Source organism: Castor canadensis, chromosome 17 (assembly GCF_047511655.1).
Source record: "Castor canadensis chromosome 17, mCasCan1.hap1v2, whole genome shotgun sequence".
In the NCBI taxonomy this organism is placed as follows: Eukaryota; Metazoa; Chordata; class Mammalia; order Rodentia; family Castoridae; genus Castor; species Castor canadensis.
This window is the reverse complement of record NC_133402.1, coordinates 52,417,265-52,440,128: the sequence shown is the minus strand read 5'-3', so window position 1 is coordinate 52,440,128 and position 22,864 is coordinate 52,417,265. Positions and strand designations below refer to the sequence as shown.

Here is a 22,864-nt window from a genome sequence, read left to right as displayed (position 1 = left end):
TTTGTGTGCAGTGAATGACATTTAAAACCACCATCTAGTGCTTATTGTTCAAATGTCCTGTTACTTGGCTCTTGCAGAAGACAAATTTGGGGGAAGGAGCTCAGGGCCTTCAAGGTCTCTCTGGGCATGCCACCCTCCAGGAACTCCCACCTTTTTGGCCCTCTGGAATTTTTCCAAACTCTTGTTCTGTTCTTTTGGGTTTTATGGAGACTTCATTGCATAGACATGATTGAAGCAGGGACAACTGTGACAAAAAGTGACTGGGCAGTGAATACAATCTAATGCTAATTTACTGGTGGAGAAACCCAGCCAGGCCTGTCTTTTCAGCATGGTGGGTTTTTTTTTTTTTTTTTTTTTTTTTTTTTGAGCCACTCTGCCAGCCCTTTTTTGTGATGGATTTTTTTTGAGATAGGGTCTCAAACTATTTGCCTGGGCTGGCTTTGAACAGTGATCCTCCTGCTCTCTGCCTCCCGAGTAGCTAAGATTACAAGCGTAAGCCTCTAGCAGCCCTTTATTGTGATTATTTTTTTGAGATGGGGGTCTCCAAACTATTTGCCAATGGCTGGGCTCAAACTGCGATCCTTCAGATCTCTGCCTTCTGAGTAGCTAGTATTACAGAATGAGTGCCTGTCTGCTTCAGCATTGTTTATGGCCCCTCAGGCAGCATTCCTCCCCTCTAGGACATGAGGCAAGGCCCCTCTGGAATAAGGAGGGCCTGAAGACTTAAGGACAAGGGTGGGTCAGAATTTCTTTATGGCCAGCTCCATTTTTGCTGTTTAGTGTGGTTATGGCATTTAGTTGAAATACATAGGTTCCCTCTTTACTTTTCAGTTTATTTTCCTTATTTTTACTGATTTAATTTTTTGAAAGGGAACAGCATGCTTTTCAAAGTCAAAAATTACACTAAAATGTGTTACTCCCTTCCCTTATCCCCACCCCTCGAGTGTAACCAACCTCATTATTTTCTGATTTATCATTTTTTCTGTAAAGACAAAAAGTATACACATACAGACACACATATGTACATATATATGTATGCATGTGGTACATACATATTTTTCAGTTTTCCTTCTTGCACTAAAAGTATAGTAGATGTGCTTTTTAAAAGAATTCCAGCTTTATTGAGATATAGTTTATGTACTAAGATTTTACCTTTAAAAATTGTGTAATTCGGTGGGTTTTTAGTATATTCATAAAGCCATGCAACTATCAAATCACTACTAATTCCAGAACATTTTCCTCACTCCAGAAAGAAAATTGTCCTCTTCCCATCCCGTCTTTTCATAGTCCTTAACTATTAAATCTACCTCTGTCTCTATAAATTTGCCTGTTCTGGACATTTCACGTATATGCAGTCATACAATGTGTGGCCTTTTGTGTCTTCTTTTACTTGGCATAATGTTTGAGGGCTCATCTGTGTTGTAGTATGCATTAAAACGTCATTCCTTCATGGCTAAGGCCCCACTGAATGGGTGTACATTTTGTTTATCCATGTGGTTTCCACTTTTGGCTGTTGTCAGTAATGCAGCTGGTAACATTCGTGTGTAGGTATTGGTGTGGACTACGTTTCCAGCGTCTTGGAACTTTCCTAGGAGTGCAATTGTGGGATCACATGGTAACTATGTTTAGCATTATAACAAATCCCCAAACCTTTGCAGAGTGGTTGTGCCATTCACACTCCCACCAGCAATATCCAGGACTCCAGTTTCTCCACACCTTCAATGACAGTTGTTATCTTTTTGTTTATAGCAGTCCTAGTGTATGTGGAGTAGTTATTTCATGGTGGTTTTGATTTACATATTCCTAATGACTAATGGTGCTGAGCCTCTTTCCTTTTTCCTTTCTTTACTCTCCCTTCCCCATGGGATGGCCTTTCTCATGATAGGCCAGTGCTGTACCACTGAGTTACATCCCCAGCCTGAGCATCTTTTTATGTGCTTGTTGTCAATTCATGTATTTTCTTTGGAGAAAAGTCTGTTCAAATCTTCTGTCCTTTTACAACATTTTTTTGGTCTTTTGTTGTTGAGTTGTAAGATATAAGTTCTTTATATATTCTGGATACAAGTCTCTTATCAGAGACTATTTGCAAATGTTTTCTCCCATTCTGTGTATTTCCTTTTTCACTTCTTGGGTTTTTGAGACAGGGTCTCACTATTTAGCCTGGCTGGCCAAAAACTCTCAATCCTCCTGAGTGCTGGGATTATGAGTGTGAACCACTACACCAGACTTACTTTTGCACTTTCTTGATGACTACATATCTTCAGTACAATGTAGATTAGAAGTGCTGAGAATCAACATAGTATCTTGTTCTTGATCTTAGGAAGCAGGCAATCAGTCTTTAACTATTAGACACAATCTTGGCTATGGGTTTTACAGATGTCCTTTATTGAATGTTTTTATCATGAAAGTGGTGCATTTTGCAAATGTGTTTCTCATCTCTTGTGTTCCCCCCCATTATTAATTTGCTATAAATATGTTATATTCATTAATTGGTTTTCTTTTTTATTTATTTATTTTATTCATGTGTGCATACAAGGTTTGGGTCATTTCTCCCCCCTTCCCCCCTCCCCAGCCCTCTCCCTTACCCCTACAATCCCTCGCTACCAGGCAGAAACTATTTTGCCCTTATCTCTAATTTTGTTGAAGAGAGATTATAAGCAGTAATAGGAAGGACCAAGGGTTTTTGCTAGTTGAGATAAGGATAACTATACAGGGAGTTGACTCGCATTGATTTCCTGTACATGTATGTTACCTTCTAAGTTAATTCTTCTCAAACTAACCTTTTCTCTAGTTCCTGGTCCCCTTCTCCTATTGGCCTCAGTCGCTTTAAGTATCTGCTTTAGTTTCTCTGCATTGAGGACAACAAATGCTATCTAGTTTTTTGGGTGTCTTACCTATCCTCATACCTCCCTTGTGTGCTCTCACTTTATCATGTGATCAAAGTCCAATCCCCTTGTTGTGTTTACCCTTGATCTAATGTCCGCATATGAGGGAGAACATACGATTTTTGGTCTTTTGGGCCAGGTAATCTCACTCAGAATAATGTTCTCCAGTTCCATCCATTTACCTGCGAATGATAACATTTCATTCTTCTTCGTAGCTGCATAAAATTCCATTGTGTATAAATACCACATTTTCTAAATCCATTCATCAGTAGTGGGGCATCTTGGCTGTTTCTATAACTTGGCTATTGTTAATAGTGCTGCAATAAACTTGGGTGTGCAGGTGCCTCTGGAGTAATCTGAGTCACATTCTTTTGGGTATATCCCCAAGAGTGGTATTGCTGGATCATATGGTAGGTCAATGTTTAGATTTTTAAGAAGCCTCCAAATTTTTTTCCAGAGTGGTTGTACTAGTTTACATTCCCACCAGCCGTCTAAGAGGGTTCCTTTTTCCCCCTGCATCCTCGCCAACACCTGTTAGTGGTGTTGCTAATGATGGCTATTCTAACGGTTCAGGTGGAAACTTAGTGTGGTTTTAATTTGCACTTCCTTTACTGCTAGGGATGGTGATGCATTTTTCATGTGTTTTTTGGCCACTTGAGTTTCTTCTTTTGAGAAAGTTCTGTTTAGTTCACTTGCCCATTTCTTTATTGGTTCATTAACTTTGGGAGAATTTAGTTTTTTAAGTTCCGTATATATTCTGGTTATCAGTCCTTTGATGTGTAGCTGGCAAATATTTTCTCCCACTCTGTGGGTGGTCTCTTCAGTTTAGAGACCATTTCTTTCGTTGAGAAGCTTTTTAGTTTCATGAAGTTCCATTTATCTGTGCTATCTCTTAGTTGCTGAGCTGCTGGAGTTCCATTGAGAAAGTTCTTACCTATACCTACTAACTCCAGAGTGTTTCCTACTCTTTCCTGTACCAACTTTAGAGTTTGGGGTCTGATATTAAGATCCTTTATCCATTTTGGGTTAATATTGGTATAGGGTGATATACATGGATCTAGTTTCAGTTTTTTGCAGACTGCTAAACCAGTTTTCCCAGCAGTTTTGTTGAAGAGACTGTCTTTTCTCTATCGTATATTTTTAGTGCCTTTGTCAAAGACAAGTTGGTTATAGTTGTGTGGCTTCATATCTGGGTCCTCTATTCTGTTCCACTGGTCTTCATGTCCGTTTTTGTGCCAGTACCATGCTGTTTTTATTGTTATTGCTTTGTAATATAGTTTGAAGTCGGGTATTGTGATACCTCCAGCATTGTTCTTTTGACTGAGTATTGCTTTGGTTATTCTTGGCCTCTTGTGTTTCCATATAAATTTAATGGTAATTTTCAATCTCTTTGATGAATGTCATTGGGATTTTGATGGGAATTGCATTAAACATGTAGATGACTTTGGGAGTATAGACATTTTTACTATGTTGGTTCTACCAATCCATGAGCATGGGAGATATCTCCACTTTCTATAGTCTTCCTCAGTCTCTTTCTTCAGAAGTGTATAGTTTTCCTTGTAGAGGTCTTTCACATCTTTTGTTAGGTTTACACCTAGGTATTTGAGTTTTTTGGAGTCTATTGTAAATGGAATTGTTTTCATACATTCTTTCTCAGTTTGTTCATTATTAGTGTATAGAAATGCTAATGATTTTTCTGTATTGATTTTATATCCTTCTACCTTGCTGTAGCTGTTGATGGTGTCTAGGAGCTTTTGAGTAGAGTTTTTTGGGTCTTTAAGGTATAGGATCATATCGTCTGCAAATAGGGATATTTTGACAATTTCTTTACCTATTTGTATTCCTTTTATTCCTTCTTCTTGCCTAATTGCTCTGGCTAGGAATTCCAGTACTATGTTGAATAGGAGTGGAGATAGTGGAGATCCTTTGTCTAGTTCCTGATTTTAGAGGGAATGGTTTCATTTTTTCACTGTTAAGTATGATGCTGGCTATACAGGTTTGTCATATATAGCTTTTATAATGTTGAGGAACTTTCCTTCTATTCCTAGTTTTCTTAGAGCTTTTATCATAAAATGTTATTGGATTTTATCAAAGGCTTTTTCTGCATCTATTGAGATGATCAAGTGGTTTTTGTCTTTGCTTCTGTTAATGTGGTTTATTACATTTATTGATTTTCGTATTTTGAACCACCTCTGCATTCCTGGGATGAAGCCTACTTGGTCGTGGTGAATGATCTTTTTGATGTGTTGTTGAATTCAGTTTGCCATTATTTTATTGAGGATTTTTGCATCAGTGTTCATTAAGGAGATTGGCCTATAGTTCTCCTTTTTGGAGGTGTCTTTGCCTGGTTTTGGGATAAGTGTAATACTGGCTTCATAAATTGAGTTTGGCAGTTTTCCTTCCCTTTCTATTTCATGGAACAGTTTAAGGAGGGTTGGTATCAGTTCTTTAAAGGTCTGATAGAATTCAGCAGAGAATCCATCAGGTCCTGGACTTTTCTTTTTAGGGAGACTCTTGACTGCTGCTTCAGTTTCATTTTGTGTTATAGATCTATTTAAGGGATTAATGTCCTCTTGGTTCAGTTTTGGATGATCATATGTATCTAGAAACCTGTCCATTTCTTTAAGATTTTCAAATTTATTTTAATATAGGTTCTCGAGTAGTCTCTGATGATTTCCTGGACTTCCATGGTGTTTGTTGTTATCTTCTCTTTTGCATTCCTCATTTTAGTAATTTGAGTTTTTTCTCTCATTTTAGTCAGGTTTGCCAGGGGTCTATCAATCTTGTTTATTTTTTCAAAAACCCAACTTTTTGTTTCATTAATTCTTTGTATGGTTTTTTTTTTGGTTTCTATTTCATTGATTTCAGCTCTTATTTTTATTATTTCTCTTCTTCTGTTTGTTTTGGGATTTGCTTGTTCTTGTTTTTCTAGGAGTTTGAGATGTATCATTAGGTCATTGATTTGAGATCTTTCCGTCTTTGTAATATATGCACTCATGGCTGTAAACTTTCCTCTCAGGACTGCCTTTGCTGTGTCCCATAGGTTCCAGTAGGTTGTGTTTTCATTTTCATTGACTTCCAGGAACTTTTTAATTTCCTCTTTTATTTAATCAATGACCCATTGTTCATTAAGCAATGAGTTATTCAGTTTCCAGCTGTTTGCATGTTTTTTGTCTTTATTTCTGTTGTTGAGTTCTAGTTTTATTGCATTGTGATCAGATAGCATGCATGGTATAATTTCTGTTTTCTTATTTTTTGCTGAGACTTGCTTTGTGCCCTAGGATATGATCTATTTTGGAGAAGGTTCCATGGGCTGCTGAGAAGAATGTATATTGTGTAGAAGTTGGATGAAATGTTCTGTATACATCAACTAGGTCCATTTGGTCTATGGTATATTTTAGATCTAGGATTTCTTTATTGATTTTTTTGTTTGGATGGCCTATCTATTGATGATAATGGGGTGTTAAAGTCTCCCACAACCACTGTGTTGGAGTTAATATATGCTTTTAGGTCGTTCGGGGTATATTTGATGAAATTGGGTGTGTTGACATTGGGTGCATATAGGTTTATAATGATTATTTCCTTTTGTTCTATTTCCCCTTTTATTAGTATGGAATGTCTTTCTTTATGTCATTTGATTAATGTAGGTTTGAAGTCTACTTTGTCAGAGATAATCATTGCTACTCCTGCCTGTTTTTGGGGGCCACTGGCTTGGTAAATCTTCATCCAGCCTTTCATCCTAAGCCTATGCTTATTTCTGTCAGTGAGATGGGTCTCCTGTAAGCAACAAATTGGTGGGTCTTCCTTTTTAATCCATTTCATCAAATTCCCCCTTTTGATGGGGGAATTAAGTCTATTAACATTAAGTGTTAGTACTGATAGGTATGTGGTGATTCCTGTCATTTAGTTGTCTTAGTTGTTTGAAGGTTTGATTGTGTGTTTCTAAATCGAGGTTACTCTCTACTTTCTTGCTTTTTCTTTTCCTATAGTTTGGTACTGCCTGCCCTTTCATGGTTATGTTGGATTTCACTTTCTGTGTGCAGAATCCCTTGAAGAATCTTTTGTAGTGGTGGCTTTGGGGTCATATATTGTTTTAGTTTTCTGCTTATCATGGAAGACTTTTATTGCTCCATCTATTTGGAATCATAGTTTTGGTGGGTAGAGTATCATAGGGTTGAAGTTATTTTCATTCATTGCCTGGAAGACCTCACCCCAAGCTCTTCTTGCTTCTAATGTTTCTGTTAAGAAGTCTGCTGTGATTTTGATGGTTTACCTTTGTATGTTATTTATTTTTTCTCTCTTACAGCCTCCAGTATTCTTTCTTGAGTCTCTGTACTTATTTTTTTCAATGATAATATGCCGTGGGGTAGTTCTGTTTTGGTCAGGTCTGTTTGGTGTTCTGGCAGCCTCCTGCACCTGTATGGGCATAGATTTCTCTACATTTGGGAAATTTTCTGTTATTATTTTGTTGAATATATTACACATTTCCTTTGCTTGCACCTCTTCTCCTTCTTCAGTGCCCATGATTCTCAGGTTTGGTGTTTTGATGGAGTCAGTGAGTTCTTACATTTTCTTTTCACAGGTCTTGAGTTGTTTAACTAATAGTTCTTTGGTTTTTCCTTTAATTACCATTTCATCTTCAAGTTCTGAGGTTCTGTCTTCTGTTTGTTCTATTCTGCTGTATTGGCCTTCCATTTTGTTTTGCAATTCTGTTTCGTTTTTTTCTGAGGTTTTCCATATCCTGAGTCTCTTCCTCTTTAATGTTGTCTTTTTTCATCCTGAGTTCATTTACCTCTTTATTTATCACGTTCTTTGTTTCACTTTGGTGTTTTTACAGTGCTTCTGTAGTTTCTTTTATTTGTTCTTGTGCTTTCTCAAATTCTGTATTTTTGTTGTCTAGGAATTTCTTGAGTGTCTCCTGTACATTTTGGTTGACCATACCCAGTATCATCTCTATAAAATTTTCATTGATTACTTGTGGGATTTCTTGTTTCAGGATGTTCTTGTGGGCTTCTTTGGGTTCTTTGGCATAGTTTATCTTCATTTTGTTGGAGTCTGGATCTGAGTATCTGTTTTCTTCATTTCCCTCTATTTCCTGTACTAATTTATTACTGTGGGGAAACTGGTTTCCCTCTTTTTTCTGTCTTACCATCATTGCCCTTGCTATTGTTACTGTCCGTGTACTGTGTGCAATTAAGTATTTTCTAGGTTGTAATAATAACAATGGTGATATCTAGAATGGAAGGGTGAGAGGAGAGGGAAAGCAAAGAACGTAAAGAAAAAGGGAAAAACAAACAACTAAAAACAAAACAAAACAAAGAACAACAACAAAAAAAAAACCAGTGCCAAAGAAATAAACAGGGAGAGATAGTGTACTAAGCAACAGGCATTAGAGAGACAGAGAGAGGATTAAAAAAAAAAATCCCCAAGTTCAAATGCAATAAAGTTTCAGTCTTAATAATTTTGGTGTTAGTCCCTCAGCCTCCAATCCTGGAGATGGTGTCTCAGAAGTAGTTCTGTTGTTGTCTCATCAAAGGGGAAAAAAAACCCAAAAAAAAAAAAAAACCAAAACAAAATGCCCCAATTTCAAATGCAGTACAGTTTTAGTTAGTCCTTTAGCATATATTTCTAGTTCAGTCTTTGTCTCATCAAAGGAAGAGGGGAAAAAAAAGGGTCTGGAGAAAGTTCTGTGAATGTCTGTCTGAGGCTGCAGCTCACCTGCCCGCTGCTGTCAGCTACCAGTTGCTGGAGACTTTATTGATTGCAGATCTCAAGAATGAGCTTAAGACTCACCTAGCCCCCCAGGCTTTGTTTATTTAGAGTTCTCCTGTGTGCAACCGCCACTGTTACAAGCTTTCTGCTCTCATAGCACTCTCCGGGAGGTGGCGCTACATCCGCCTTCTCTGGCTGGATTGTTTGTTTACAGTTCATATGGGAAGTGCCCCTTCCCCACTTTCCAGTGGCACTTTCCTCACACACCCACTGTTACAAGCTTTCCTGTTCCGAGGTTGTTGGGCGGGGGTGTCATTCCTGTCTTCTCTGGCCGGTTTGTTTATTTACAGTTCTGTGAGGGTTTGCCCCTCCTCCCCTTCAGTGCTCAGGGCGCCCTGCCCTCTTTGCTATGTGTCTTTTTTTGTTTATTATTCGGTTTGTTTTTTCTCTCTTTTTTCCCTGGGTGGGGGTCAGTCTGTCCAGGGTCTATGCTGATCCGGCCCAGGGTTGTCTGTGGGAGTTCTGTGTGCCGCTTAGCTCACCTGGTGGTCTGCTGCTCTCGAGCCAGTAGGAGCTGGCATCTGGTGGTGTGGGAGCCCTCCTGGTTTCTCCTTTTAATGTGGAGTGGGGATGTTATGCTCGGGCTGGGGTGTGGAGGTGTTGGAGTTTTGCTTCTTTTTGGTGGTTTTTCCTGTAAGGTGTATGTCCAGCATCTTTCCAAGATTTTACTTTAGGAAGCACGCTTTCTGCTTCCTCCCTCTAGTCACTATCTTGGAATCCTCTCATTGGTTTTCATATGTAGGATTTTCTCATATTCCTGTAATAAATCCCACCTGATTATGGTGTGTGATACTGGATCTGGTTTGGCAATATTTTAAGGATTTTCTTTTGTGTTTAAGTTTGCTTTTCTTTTTCTTGTGTCTTAAGGTTAATTATTGTTTCTAAGCTCTTTTTTAATATTGGTATTTATAGCTATACATTTACTATAAACACTGCTTTAGTTGTATCCTGTAAGTTTCTATGGTGTATTTCCATTTTCATTTGTCTCAGTGTTTTCTAATTTCCTTTTGATCTGTTAATTATTTAGGAGTGTGTTAATTTCTATATATTTGTGAATTTTTCAAAGTTTCTTCTGTTATGATTTCTTACCATTCCATTGTATTTGAAGGGCACTGTTCCTTCATTTCAAGTCTTTATGTGTGTGTGGCTTTTTGAGATCAGGTCTCACTATGTAGCTCAGGCTGGCCTTGAACTCTCCACATACATAGCTGGCTTTCAACCCTCAACCCTCCTGGCTGCTGGGATTCAGGTGTTTCCCACCATGCCTGGCATTTTCAATCCTTTTAAATTTACTGTTTTAGGTCATTTTTCATTATGCTTAATTAAATACCTGAGGTAGGCTACCTTATAAAGAAAAGAGGTTAGTTTGGTTTATGATTCTTGCTCAAGGAGTCGCACCTGGTGTTGGCTTTCTTTTTTTTATTTTTGTGGTACTGGAGCTTGAACTCAGGGCCTACACCTTGAGTCTCTCCACCAGCCCTTTTTTTTTCTTTTTTTACAATGGGTTTTTCAAGATAGGGTCTCTTGGAACTATCTGCCCAGGCTTGCTTCGAACCTCGATCTTCCTGATCTCTGCCTCCTGAGTAGCTATGATTATAGGTGTGAGTCACTGGCACCTGACTTGGTATTGGCTTTCTTGCTGAAAGAGTCCAAATTGTGGTATAGGTCTTTGCATAACAAGGGCCAGAGAGTATGGACTTCATGTGGCATGATTCCAATAAGTGTCTGGTCTCTCTTCTGAAGTTATTGAATCATGAGGTTCTACCCTACTGACTTTAATCCTGGCTACATCCCAGAGACCCCCGAACTCTGCATATCATAGTCAGATTTAACTTTTTGTCTTCATAATACCTCACAATGGAATTTCAATTTCAACACCTGAAGCCTTGGTAGTTACTTAAACCATATCCAAAACATATCCTTGAGTCTCCTTCTATGGCTTAGTACAGGTTTAGTCTGGAGAGTGTTCCATAGGCCCTTCAGAAGATTTTGTACTCTGCATTTGAGTGGAGTGTTCTATTGATGTTTGTTAGATCTAGTTGGTTGACATTGTCATTCGGGTCTTTTGTTTCCTTGCTGCTTATGGTGTTTTTAAATAGCTTTTGTTTGAAGTTCTTTATTCTAAAATTTGATACTAGTGTAGATGGAAATTAGCAAATGAATATCATGTGTCAGTAATGAATTGTTGAGAGTTTTTCAATGAACAAAGTAGAGAAAAATCTCTTCCTCATGGAGTTTACATAATAGTAAGTGTATACATAATAAACAAATAACAAAATATATATTCTAGCATTTGGTATCGTGTGGGAAAACAGTAGGTGAAAGGGGAAAGGAACATACCAAATACCAAGTAAGGAGTGTGGGTAGTTGTGGCGGGACTTGCAGTCTTATGCCTTTCTGCTAAGATGACACTTGAATGGAGCTCTGCAGGAGGGAGAGGTTTAACCCACACTGACACTTGGGTGAATGGCATTCTTAGCAGAGGGACCAGCAGGTGCAAAGACCTGCTAAATGTATGGCACATAGTGATTCAATGAAATTGCTTTGTCTTTTTAAGAATGTAGACACTTTTTTATTTTCTTTCTGGTTTGGAGATTACGTTATTGCAAAATGATTGTGTTATTTTCTTTTCCTTTTTAATTTTACTTTCACATTTCTTAGCACTTCACATTTGTATTTGTTTATTGGTTTATTTTCTGTCCCCCTTCCTAGAATGAAAGCCTCATGAAGTCAGGACTTTTATCTCTTTTATGTACTAGTAATGCATAGTTTATAAGTGATACTCAATAACTTTTTGTTTAAATAATTGGTAAGATATGACTTAACAGTTTCTTTTGGACTTATTGTCTATAAATAAATCTAAAACTGTTTCTTATGGCTTTTTGTCTCTTTATGTGAATGTATATACTATATATATTATGTTACTATTTTAAATTTTAGATTGGGAAGTAATTTTGTTTAAGTTCTTTTAGGAAGGAGAAAAATTAAATAGTTCTCTTGACTTTACACGTTAGAAGCTGATGGAGCAGTTAGACATCAGTTGGATTGTAGTTAATGTGCTGCATTACAAATTTTAATTCATTTTACTTTGGTGTTTTCATTTTTAATTTTATGAATTTTCTAAATTCTGATCTAAATTTGTATGATCTCTTGAATCTCATTTCTAATGGAATTTTATCTGCTGTTTTCCAGGGTGTGTGATAGCTGAACTTTTTACAGAAGGTGTACCATTATTTGATCTCTCTCAACTTCTGGCGTATAGAAATGGACATTTTTTCCCTGAACAAGTGCTAAATAAAATTGAAGATCACAGTATCAGAGAATTGGTAACTATGCTATAAGTGTTTGCCATTAAGTTGTTAATAGGACTGTGTCCTGACTTTTGCCTTATGACTAAGGCAAAAGCTCTCTGGAATGCTGTAAATTTGGAATAAATCAGTAAAGCACTATAGACCAATACAAATAGCCTGTTGGTACTTTCCTAGGGAGAAAAGTGCTGTTTTTTCCCTCTCAGGCACATAGCTTATTTAGTTAAAAAAAAAATCTTTCATCTGCCTATCTTCCATGGTAATCTTTGCTCTACTTTGGATGAATTTGGAAGAAGGTGTGTTCTTGGGTTATAGAGAGGTTGTCCTGGATAGAGCTTACTAGTAAGACATGAAGAAAGAGGTGGATGTGGTGGCACATGCCTATATTCTTAGCATTTGGAGGCTGAGGCAGGAGGATCAGGATTTTGAGGCCAGTTTGTTCTACATAGTGAATGAGACTTTGTTTCCAAAAAAAAGGGCAAATATTTAAAAAAAAAGATGTTTTTAGAAGAAGCCAATTTAGTGCATGCTGAGTGACTAGTGCACTGGATTAGGAGTTGGCATCACTGCTCTTATGTTTTTGAGTAGCATTTGTTTGTCATGTTACTTTGACTTAGTAACTTCATGTCTTTGGACCTACAATTTGTTAACTTTGAAAGGAGTGAATTTGTTTAATTTTTAAGGCTTAATTCAAATATAACACTAAATCTTTTAGGTAATTTTTTTCATGTAGTGCATTTGATTCCCTCAAGTTCAATACTGGGTTCTTAATTTAGAATATAAACAGAAAGTCCAAATAGCTGATAAATTTTGTGATATTTTATGTATTTAAGTAATGGAAAGATTAAACTGTGTTCTGTATATTAATTACTTATCTTCTCATACTAGAAAACGATAAACTAATCAGGTGAATAATTTCTAGTGTTCATAATTTGATATCTCTTTTATTTACTTATTTATTTATTTACATTTGTAGTACTGGAGTTTGATCTGAGAACCTTGTGCCACTTGAGTCGTACTTCCAGCCATTTTTGCTTTTAGTTATTTTTCAGATAATCTCATGTTTGTTGTCAGGGCCAGTCTAAGATCATGATCCTCCTACCTAAGCACCTCAGGTAGCTGGGATTACAGGCATGAGCCACTTTTCTCAGCCTTCTTTTATATCATTTAAAAATTTTTGAAATCTCTTTGTGATGGGAATCAAACTCAGGGCCTAACACATGCTAGGCAATACTCTACCACTGAGCTGCCCAGCCCTTCTTTTACATTATTTGAGAAGTTTAAACCACTAATTTTTGTCACCCCCACTTTTGACTCCCTACCTTTACCGTGCTGGGGACCAGACTCAAGACCTCGTGTGTGCTAGACAAGTGTCCTATTATTCCTTTGGATTTGTGGCACAACCAGAACTCTCAACTGGAGATATGTAGATGGATCAGGAATTCTGTCATTCCTTGTAGAATTGTATGCAATTTTGTATGTAAAAATTGTAGACATTTTTCTCTGAAGAAGATCATTTTTTGTCTTAATAACAGGGAATAAGGGGCAGGGCATAGCCTCCTCCTTATGTGTCAGGGCTATCAGTAGTACGTTCCCGTTGCTTTCTTGGATGACGGTGGGGTTGTATATTATTTAGCTTTTAGGTTGTAAAAGTAGTTTAAGGTGAAGATTGAGAATAAAATTACCTCAGAAATACTTAAATCCCATGTAAATGTCCCGTGTAACTTTCACCTGGTTTAGTTTCCTGTTCTTAATCTATTTTTATTCCCTTTCTCTGTTTTGCATAGGTTACTCAGATGATTCATCGTGAGCCTGATAAACGTTTACAGGCTGAAGATTACTTAAAGCAGCAGCGTGGCAATGCCTTCCCTGAAATATTTTATACTTTCCTTCAGCCTTACATGGCCCAGTTTGCCAAGGAAACTTTTCTCTCTGCAGATGAGCGTATTCTGGTTATACGGAAGGATTTGGGCAACATTGTACACAACCTCTGTGGACCTGATCTGCCCGAAAACGCAGAAGGAGAGCCTAAGGAAAATGGGCTGGTGATCTTGGTGTCTGTTATAACATCCTGCCTACAGACCCTTAAATACTGTGATTCCAAACTTGCTGCTTTGGAACTCATTCTCCATTTGGCCCCAAGATTAAGTGTAGAGATCCTTTTGGATCGCATTACTCCGTATCTTTTGCATTTCAGCAATGACTCTGTTCCTAGAGTGAGGGCTGAAGCCCTGAGGACGTTGACCAAAGTTCTTGCTCTTGTCAAAGAGGTTCCTCGTAATGACGTCAACATCTATCCAGAATACATTTTGCCAGGCATCGCCCACTTAGCCCAAGATGATGCTACGATTGTTAGACTAGCCTATGCTGGTAAGATTTGCTGTTCAAGTAATAGCCACTCATATTTTTAAAGTTAATGCCTGTACCACCTCTTGTTTTTTTTATTTCTTTCAGAATTCCAAGTGTGAACTTTGGTCTTTGAACTGTTTGTATACATTTCAGTAATATTTATAGCTAATATATTCCTGGGACTCAATTTTTGTGTATTCATTCATTATTTGAAGTATTCAGAATTATCACATGAAAAAGCATATAATACAGAATCTTGTCGGCTTTCTTGGAGTGTTACTTTTTTTTTTTTTTAACTAGAACTGGGGTTTGAACTCAGGGCCTTCACCTTGAGCCACTCCACCAGCCCTTTTTTGTGATGGGTTTTTCAAGATAGGGTCTCTCAAACTATTTGGGCTGGCTTCGAACCATGATCCTCCTGATGTGTACTTCCTGAGTAGCTAGGATTACAGGTGTGAGCCACTGACGTCCAGCTGGAGTGTTACATTTAATTTGGAATAAAACTGTTTACAAGTATGTGTTTCTGATTAGTGTGGTTAGGCCTTTCCGAAGTCTCTCAGAATAAACACATTTGTTTGACTCATAGTTGTAGGATATAACATTTTATTGTTGGAAAACATTCACTTTGTTGAGTAACTTGATGTTGGAAAAAACCTCATATACTAACTTTCTGGATTTTAAAGGTCCTTGCTCCAGTTACTTTAGCGCCTAGGCTATGCGACTTTGTGATGAAATGGATGTGTTAAACACACCTACTTGCTCTGCTTGTAATTCTCACTCATAAAGGAAATGTTCCAGAGGCATGTTTTTGGCTCCTCAAATTCTGAATGCTTATTTCAGCATGAAAAATAATGCTGAAACATTACATAATTCCATAATTTATGTCTGTGATCTGCTGGAAGTTAGAGTGTCTGTTTTGAAATCTTAGGAAATAGTACATAGCATGTGAGGTGATGATATTGTCCTTTTTTGCAAAAAACTTGCTTTGTTTATTTTTATGATTTGCCTGTCATTATTTGAATACAGTATGTGAAAAGTGGTCTTTGTACCCTAATCTTATCTCTAGGCACATCCACAAAGGGATTGGTGGTGGTTTGTGTTTTTCTCTTTCTATATATATAGTTTATATTTATTTATGGTTTCTGGTTTCCGTAGTTGTAAAGTCCAGGATTTCTTTAAGACACATGAGATTTTATTTATAACAAACATTTATAATTCACTTGGCAAATATAAATAATTGAATCAGATAAAATCAAGTAACAAAAGTTTATAGGTTTTTAAAAACAAGCTGTATTTTCCTTAGCAGAGTCTTGTGACCCTCCTTTTGGTGTAGTATATATCTTATTTGTTTTCAGTTCTGTCAAATAGGTTAAGTTCTGTATAGGTGCTATATTAACATTGACATCCAACTACTAATAACTGCAGCATACAAACAGTAGCTACTGTTTATTGAAAAACGTGCTGGGTGTTACAGTGTCTCTTACGCAAGGTTGCTGTAAGGGGTAGTTGTGAGATCTCGCAAATAACCCTTGCAACAGCCTTGAGTAATAATTTATATTGCCTCTATTTTAAAGCTTAAGAAAGGTCAGCTAGCATGAGCCAACTGTGTCTGATCTAGTTCTAAGGTCTTAGAGCTGTTGGACTAGACTTGGCTTTGAGGAAATCCTGCTTTTCTTTGTTTTTCTGGGCTTTTATAATAATAGTCCACGATAACCCAGGTGCAGGCCAACACCTTCCGGTGTTCCTTCATAGCCTAGTGCCTTTGCTAGAAGAGTCAGAAGCCTATTTGAACTTGTGTGGCTAAGTGTGATTACATCATACATGTCAGTAAGTATATGTATTTAGAATCAACGTTTTTTTCTTTTTCTTTTTTAATTCATTTACTCATATGTACATACATTGTTTGAGCCATTTCTCCCCCCTGTCCCCCTGCCCCCTCCCTCTCCCCACCACCCCCCTCGCTATGCTGGTATAGATTTGTATCTTGTGTAAAGTGAACTTTCAAGTGTCTTGTGTTTATGGACTTAAAAGGAGATATAAACATATATCTATTTAGATTTTTTAAATACCCAGTAAAGTAAGAGACTTTTCAGAATAAAGAAATGTTATCAGGCTGGGTTTGTGATTCAAGTGGTAGAGCACCTGCCTAGCAAGTGCAAGGCCTTGAGTTCAATTCCCAATACTGCCAAAAAAAAAAAAGACCCTCCATGGGCACTGGTTCCACACCCATGGATTCAACCAACTATAGATTAAATATTACCAAAAAATTAAACAAGTTTGTCTTTAGTGCATATATATGTAAGGCCTTTTTTATTTTTTGGTGATTATTCCCTGAGCAGTATAATATAGCAACTGTTTGTGTGGCATTTATGTAACATTGCAAGTAGCGCAGAGATGATTTAAAGTAAGAGGGAGGATGGTCTTAGATAGTTTACAAGTATATACAAGTACATAACACTGCTTTGTAGAAGGGTGTTTTCAGATTTTGGTATCTGAAAGGGGTTCTAGAACCAACGCCCCCACAAATACCAAGGAGCAACCATACTATATTAAGTAGGGCTACTCATCTAGAATTTTGGCTGGTTATCAGGATATGGACTAGAAATTCCCTGACTCTTTTTTGGTGTTGGTGCTTGAACCCAGGTCCTTGAGTGTGCTAAGCAAGCACTCTACCACTGAGCTACACCCCAACCCTAAAATACCCCTTCTGTAGGGCATGCAGGCAATATAGGGCATTAGCATCGTGCTTATGTTCTGTTTAGAGTAATGTTGAATGTGGGATGGGACCCCAAGATGAATAAATAGGGTCACTGTGTTTGATAAACTCACAGGTCTCAACTACTTTAAGGTGGATTTTGATTTCATAGATGTTGCCAAGTAGAGAAGTACATGAGGCCATGGGTTCAATCTCTACAAAAGATTGATCACTATAAAAATCAACAAAAAAAGAGAAGTAGTCTTGTTTTAATTCAAGGTAGTTAAATTTTAGGTGCAGTGCTATTTGTCTAAGAAGGAAGAGAGTAGTCTTTGGTTATGGAAGCACAGAAGCAGGAAGCAAGGGAGGGCACAGGAGCAAATAAAAAAGAAAGGACAGTGACAGGAAAAAGTGAAGAGCAGATATAATTAATAGTAAACATGATGGCAGGAGTTAGAAGTAAATATTTTATAGTGGTGACAGCAAAAGAGAAAATATAGACAAATGAAGTGTGGCAGCAGTCCCCACTGTGGTCCACTGAGAACTTTAGAATATCATTTGTTAAGCAACCTAACAATGGTTGTTGATTCAGTTTGCTAATGGCTCTTGGAGGTAGCCCTGTGTCCTTGTTTATATGTTAAAAAACAGACTCAGGTTGTTTAAGCAGCAAGCTAGAAAGTGATGTCTGGCCGATTCCAAAGCCCTGCTTGATGTTATTTTAATATGAATGTGTCTATGTTAGTTTAAATACTTTTGTAAAGGGTAGATCTTTATAGAAGGTTTAAGTTTTTTTTTTCTCTTTAAATTTGAATACTATGGTTGCTTTTATATTTTTTTAAAGTATATAGGAAAGTAAATAGTGAATCATTTTTTCATATTTTTAAAAAGCTTATGTTTTGTTAAAACTGCAGTTTGGAGATAGTTGTAGATTATGAAATTAGTTACTAAAAATCTGATTAAGTGCTAAATTGAAAATTCCTACTTTTCCCCTTAGTTTTATGATTATTATTTATGTGTGTTAAGATTTAGGAACTGGGCATGGTTGTGCATACTTATATAATCCCAGTACTCAGGAGGCACAGGCAGGAGGAGGTTCTCAAGTTAAGAGTAGCCTGGGCTACATAACAAGACTTATTTCCCTGTCCCCTCCCCCCAAAAAAGGAGGAAATGTTATAAGTGTCAGGAACATTTAAGAGTATAATTATAACTTTTCTCCCTTTTTATCTTATAGAAAACATAGCTCTGCTAGCAGAAACAGCTCTGAGATTCCTGGAATTAGTACAGCTAAAAAATCTCAACATGGAAAATGATCCTAACAGTGAAGAAATAGGTGAAGCCACACATCCGAATGGGAATTATGACACAGGTTGTATAATTTTCTCTTCCTTCAGTTCCTGTTTAGAATGAATTGCCAATGCTAAAGTTGCAAAAACTGTCATTTTTAGTTTTCTTACAAAGTGAAGGAGTACCAGGTATTTAGATAGAAAGGACCCTGATTGATCTTTCAGTCCTCAGACACTGTTATCTAGGTAGAAAATGACCAGCTGGTTCCAGAGATTCCAAACAGTTGTTTTTCAGTCAGAACTGATTTGTGTGAACAGTAAAACTGGTTGAGTTATATAATCTCAGAAAAGAGAAAAAAGATAATCACAGCTATAGAGTCCAAACCTTTTCTTCTCATGTGAGTAGATTTTGAGTATCCTTAGTTATAAACTGTCTTTATTTCATACTATCTTTGATTTACGTATCAAAACCCACCCCTTTTACTGTAAAGAAACATGTAATGATAAACTCATTTGGGGCTCCATCTTTAGATTTCTTTATGTTGATACAACTTTCAACATGGTTTTAGTAGAGTGAAAGACTTAGAAGTAAAATACATACTTAATCTGCTTCAAGATGGTTCTAGTTGAAAAATACTAGGAAACTCTAGTTTGTAGATGTTTATGCTATAGACAACTACACTGGCAATTGGACCGTTTTTGGTAGTGAGTTCAGGTGTTAAGACTTCTGAGGAGCTAATATAAAAGGTTTTCTTTGATGTGAGCTCAAAACTTTACCTATCAGACCAGTCACCTTTTCCCTTGATAGTAGCTTGATGGAGCAGGAGTGGCCTCTGCCTTCTTTCATTTAGTCAGAAGGTAATATGAACCTACTCTAAGCACCAGGGAAATGGTGGTAAGTAAAACAGTCTCTGCTCTTGAACTAACATTTCAGTAAGGGAAGGGCAGCTAACTAACTGTGAGGAGAAGATGACTAGAAAATAAGGTCAGAGAAGAATTATTAGATCTGCAAAGCCTTAACAGGACTCACAGATTTTCTAGTTTTCTAAAATACAATCAACCTATCTGTAAAAATGCTTTCTAAAAGTACCATCATATTGCATGCTGAACCAATTTGGTGTTTTCAAGCTCTTGCTCATGTTGATATTTTGGGGGTAGTAATGCCCTCCTTTCTGGTGCTTCCTTTTAATTTTCTTCTTGCACTCATAAACAGATGTTTAATTAGTGAGTGGCTTATGGCATGGCCTTCAGTTTCCCATGCTTCAGAGCTTTGAGTAATGGAAATTCATAAAGATGATAGACTTTCTGTGGTGGCTTCTGCCATTGCTTTGTTACTCCAAAGAAAGAAGACTAGGCTGGGCCTGGTGGTCCCCATCTGTAACTATAGCACTTGGGAGGCTAAGACAGGAGGATTGTGAGTTTGAGGCCAGTCTGGGCTACATGGCGAAACCTTTCTGAGAAAGCGAGAAGTGGGGAGAGGAAAGAAAGAAGAAAGATGATTTGTGTATATGGGAAAAATTGATTATTGTTTTTGTTTTTTAGAGCTCCAAGCCTTACATGAAATGGTCCAGCAGAAAGTTGTGACTTTGCTAAGCGACCCTGAAAACATTGTGAAGCAGACGTTGATGGAGACTGGGATAACTCGGTTGTGTGTGTTCTTCGGGCGGCAGAAGGCCAATGATGTGCTGCTGTCCCACATGATCACGTTCCTCAATGACAAGAACGACTGGCACCTGCGCGCGGCTTTCTTCCACAGCATAGTCGGTAAGCTTTGCCTTAGGTTCTGCAAGACCAATGGAGTGATGAAATGAGTGCTTAGTGTCTCTGCATATCTTCATGCTGCGTTTGCATGATGTGCTTTAGCAGACCAGAGGCTCTGGTTAGATTAACCTGTGAAATATCCACATGAAGGAGTATCATGGGATCATTAAAAACTATGTTTTAAAAGAAAACCTGAGAAAACAATATGAAACGTTTTTAAAGTGACTGAAGAAGTGTGATCCCAGCTGTGTAAAGGTAACAGTAACAGAAATTAAAAAGGCTGAAATGCACTAAATGAATAATGGTTAACTCTTTCTGCTGAGATAGTAGCTGTTTTTTTATATTTCCCATATTTGTCAGATTTTCTGCAGTGAACATACATTGCTTTTAAAACCAGAAAATAGTTAAAATGTAATGATGGTTGAAAGTCTATTAGAAAGAAAATTAAAATTTACAGGGTTGGCTTTGTGTGAACTGAAAAGTAGTAAAAAGGTAAGCAGCTTTTTTGCTTTCTTTCATTTTCCATTCTTGATATTCAAATTTATGTAAAGAAGACAGGCATCTTGTATTTTATCTGTGTGATTCATCTTTAGATTAAGTAGTTCATGTTAAAACCATGTTACTGAATCCACTAACCATTATTTCCCCCATGATTTTAGCAGCTTGTCTGTTACCCCAAAAGGCTTAAAGAATATTCTACACATAGGATTGTGGCTGGCATTCAAACTTCTCATGAGGCTCAGAGAACCATAAGGCTTTAAGTTTTGGTTTCCAATAATCCAGAAAAGTAACTGCTGTAAGATTTGCTGTTGGATTTTTCTTTTTTTTCCTGAGATTTAAAACATGAAAAAAACGCATACAGCAATAGACTGATTTTTCTCTATGTGCTGTCATACAGTGTTAGGGAGAAAAGGGTACTTTCTGTTTTGGAAATTGTCAAATTGCTGGCTGTTCTTACTTTGTTCTCACTGGAAGTTAAATAAGCCCTCTCTTCACACATGTTCAACTTGTTTTATTTTGCATTGGTTATTGATATACTGCATCTTGTGTCTAGAACTCCATCCACCTTAGCCCGAATACACTGTACTTTACTTCCTATATTTTTTTTGTCCTTCTTGCTTTTGTCTTTTCCTTCTAAATAATAATAATTTCTTGGAGAAAGGTGGTGTGTAGAACTTCCCCATCTATTGGTCAATTCGTGTTATATTAGTTTATTTGAAAATTTTAATTATTTTTTGTTATTTATAAAAGCAATATATACATGCGGTAGAAAAATGTGGAGAATATAGAAACCAAGAAGAAAACAACCACTAACTCTTCAACCTCTGTTAATGTTTTGGTATTTTTTCCTACAGGTCTCCGTTTTCTTTTTCTATCCCATCTGTTCTATTCTGTCACAAACTAATAGTCAAGAACAGGAAGGTGGAGGCAGTGTTCAAGTTTAAGTCAGTTACTTATTAGTTGTGGTCCTTGGGAAAATCACTTAATCTCTTTAGTACCTTTGTTTCTCTGTCTGTAAAATAGGAATAATTACAGTACCTGTCTCATTGGTTGTTGTGAAGATAAAATAACAAGTTTAATAGTGTCATCTTATTATTTTTTAAACTTTGGCAACATAATCTAGGCATTTTCTAATGTCACTAAAAATTCTTTGAAATCATAACTTAATAGATCCAAATTATTGTTATATAATTTTACCAAATGTCATTTGCCCTTATTTTGGATATTTAAATTATTCTTATTTTTAATCATACTATCCAGGTTATCTTTCATATTTATTTAAATAAGTGAAATACTTAGGTATTGAAGTACAGTCACGTGCTCCTTAGTGATGGAGTCTCATTTTGAGAAAGGCATCATTAGCCGATTTCATCACTGTTCACATGAGCGTCTACCCTCATCACTGAGACGGCTGCAGTGACGCAGGTGATCGAACCTCACGGGGCCACTGTCGTCTGTGCTGTCTGTGCTTGACCAAAACATTGTGAGGCACATGTCTGAGTTTGCTTTTGGTTGTTTTCCGAGATAAGGGTATGGCGTTACGTCTCTAGGCCGGCCGGGCTACATCGCGAGACCCGGCCTCAGCGCCCCAACGCCGCCCATCTTCCACGTTTTCAGAACGCTGCTCTTCCACCCCCGTCAGCCTTACGCTTTGCTTAATCATTGCTGTTGGATGGGTGGTTTGTGTGTATTTCTTTGCTTATCAAGTTGAAAAAAAATTTCATGTTGTTTGTTTGCATATTTCTTTTATGAAATTTTTTTATCATATTTTAGCTTGTTTTTTTCTGATGGAGTTATTTATAGTCACTGATTTTTTGTCTTTTTATATCTATAAAGATTGTAAATGTTATCAATTTGAAGGCAAATACTTCTCTCATTTTTAACTTCTTTTTTTTTAAATATATATTTTCTTTTTAAAATTTTAGACTTTTTGATTTTTGAGACCGGATCTTTATAGTTCCAGCCAGCCTTGAACTTGAGATCCTCTTATGTCCACCTCTGTGATGCTGGGATTATAGTTGTGTACCACCATGCCTAGCCTGTCTACATATTCTCTTAAACAGTTTTTATGTAGACAATTTATTGGTCTTGTGATTTTTGAAAAAATTTTTATGCTTAAAATCTTTTCCCATTCCAGAGTTCATCTCCTGTGTGCTTTTCTTTTAAAAAATGTTTTATACTTTTCCTCTTTTTAAAAAATGCTTTATTTTTTAAACTTAATTATATAATTGATCTTTGGGCTCTGCATAAGGCTAAATCTAAATTTCATTTTCTTCTCAAGTATACACTGTTTCTCCACTGTTCTTATTA

General features: G+C 37.0%; 1 protein-coding gene across 2 annotated transcripts in view; it reads left to right on the top strand.

The window, feature by feature from the left end:
• The window catches only part of Pik3r4 (phosphoinositide-3-kinase regulatory subunit 4), a 73,873-nt gene that overhangs the window by 5,464 nt on the left and 45,545 nt on the right, over positions 1 to 22,864 (top strand). For both annotated transcript variants that reach the window (XM_074059393.1, XM_074059392.1), the window contains exons 3-6: positions 11,850 to 11,983; positions 13,753 to 14,335; positions 18,241 to 18,375; positions 19,835 to 20,056. In XM_074059393.1, the coding sequence (XP_073915494.1) occupies positions 11,850 to 11,983; positions 13,753 to 14,335; positions 18,241 to 18,375; positions 19,835 to 20,056 (1,074 nt within the window). The remainder of the gene's footprint in view (positions 1 to 11,849; positions 11,984 to 13,752; positions 14,336 to 18,240; positions 18,376 to 19,834; positions 20,057 to 22,864) is intronic.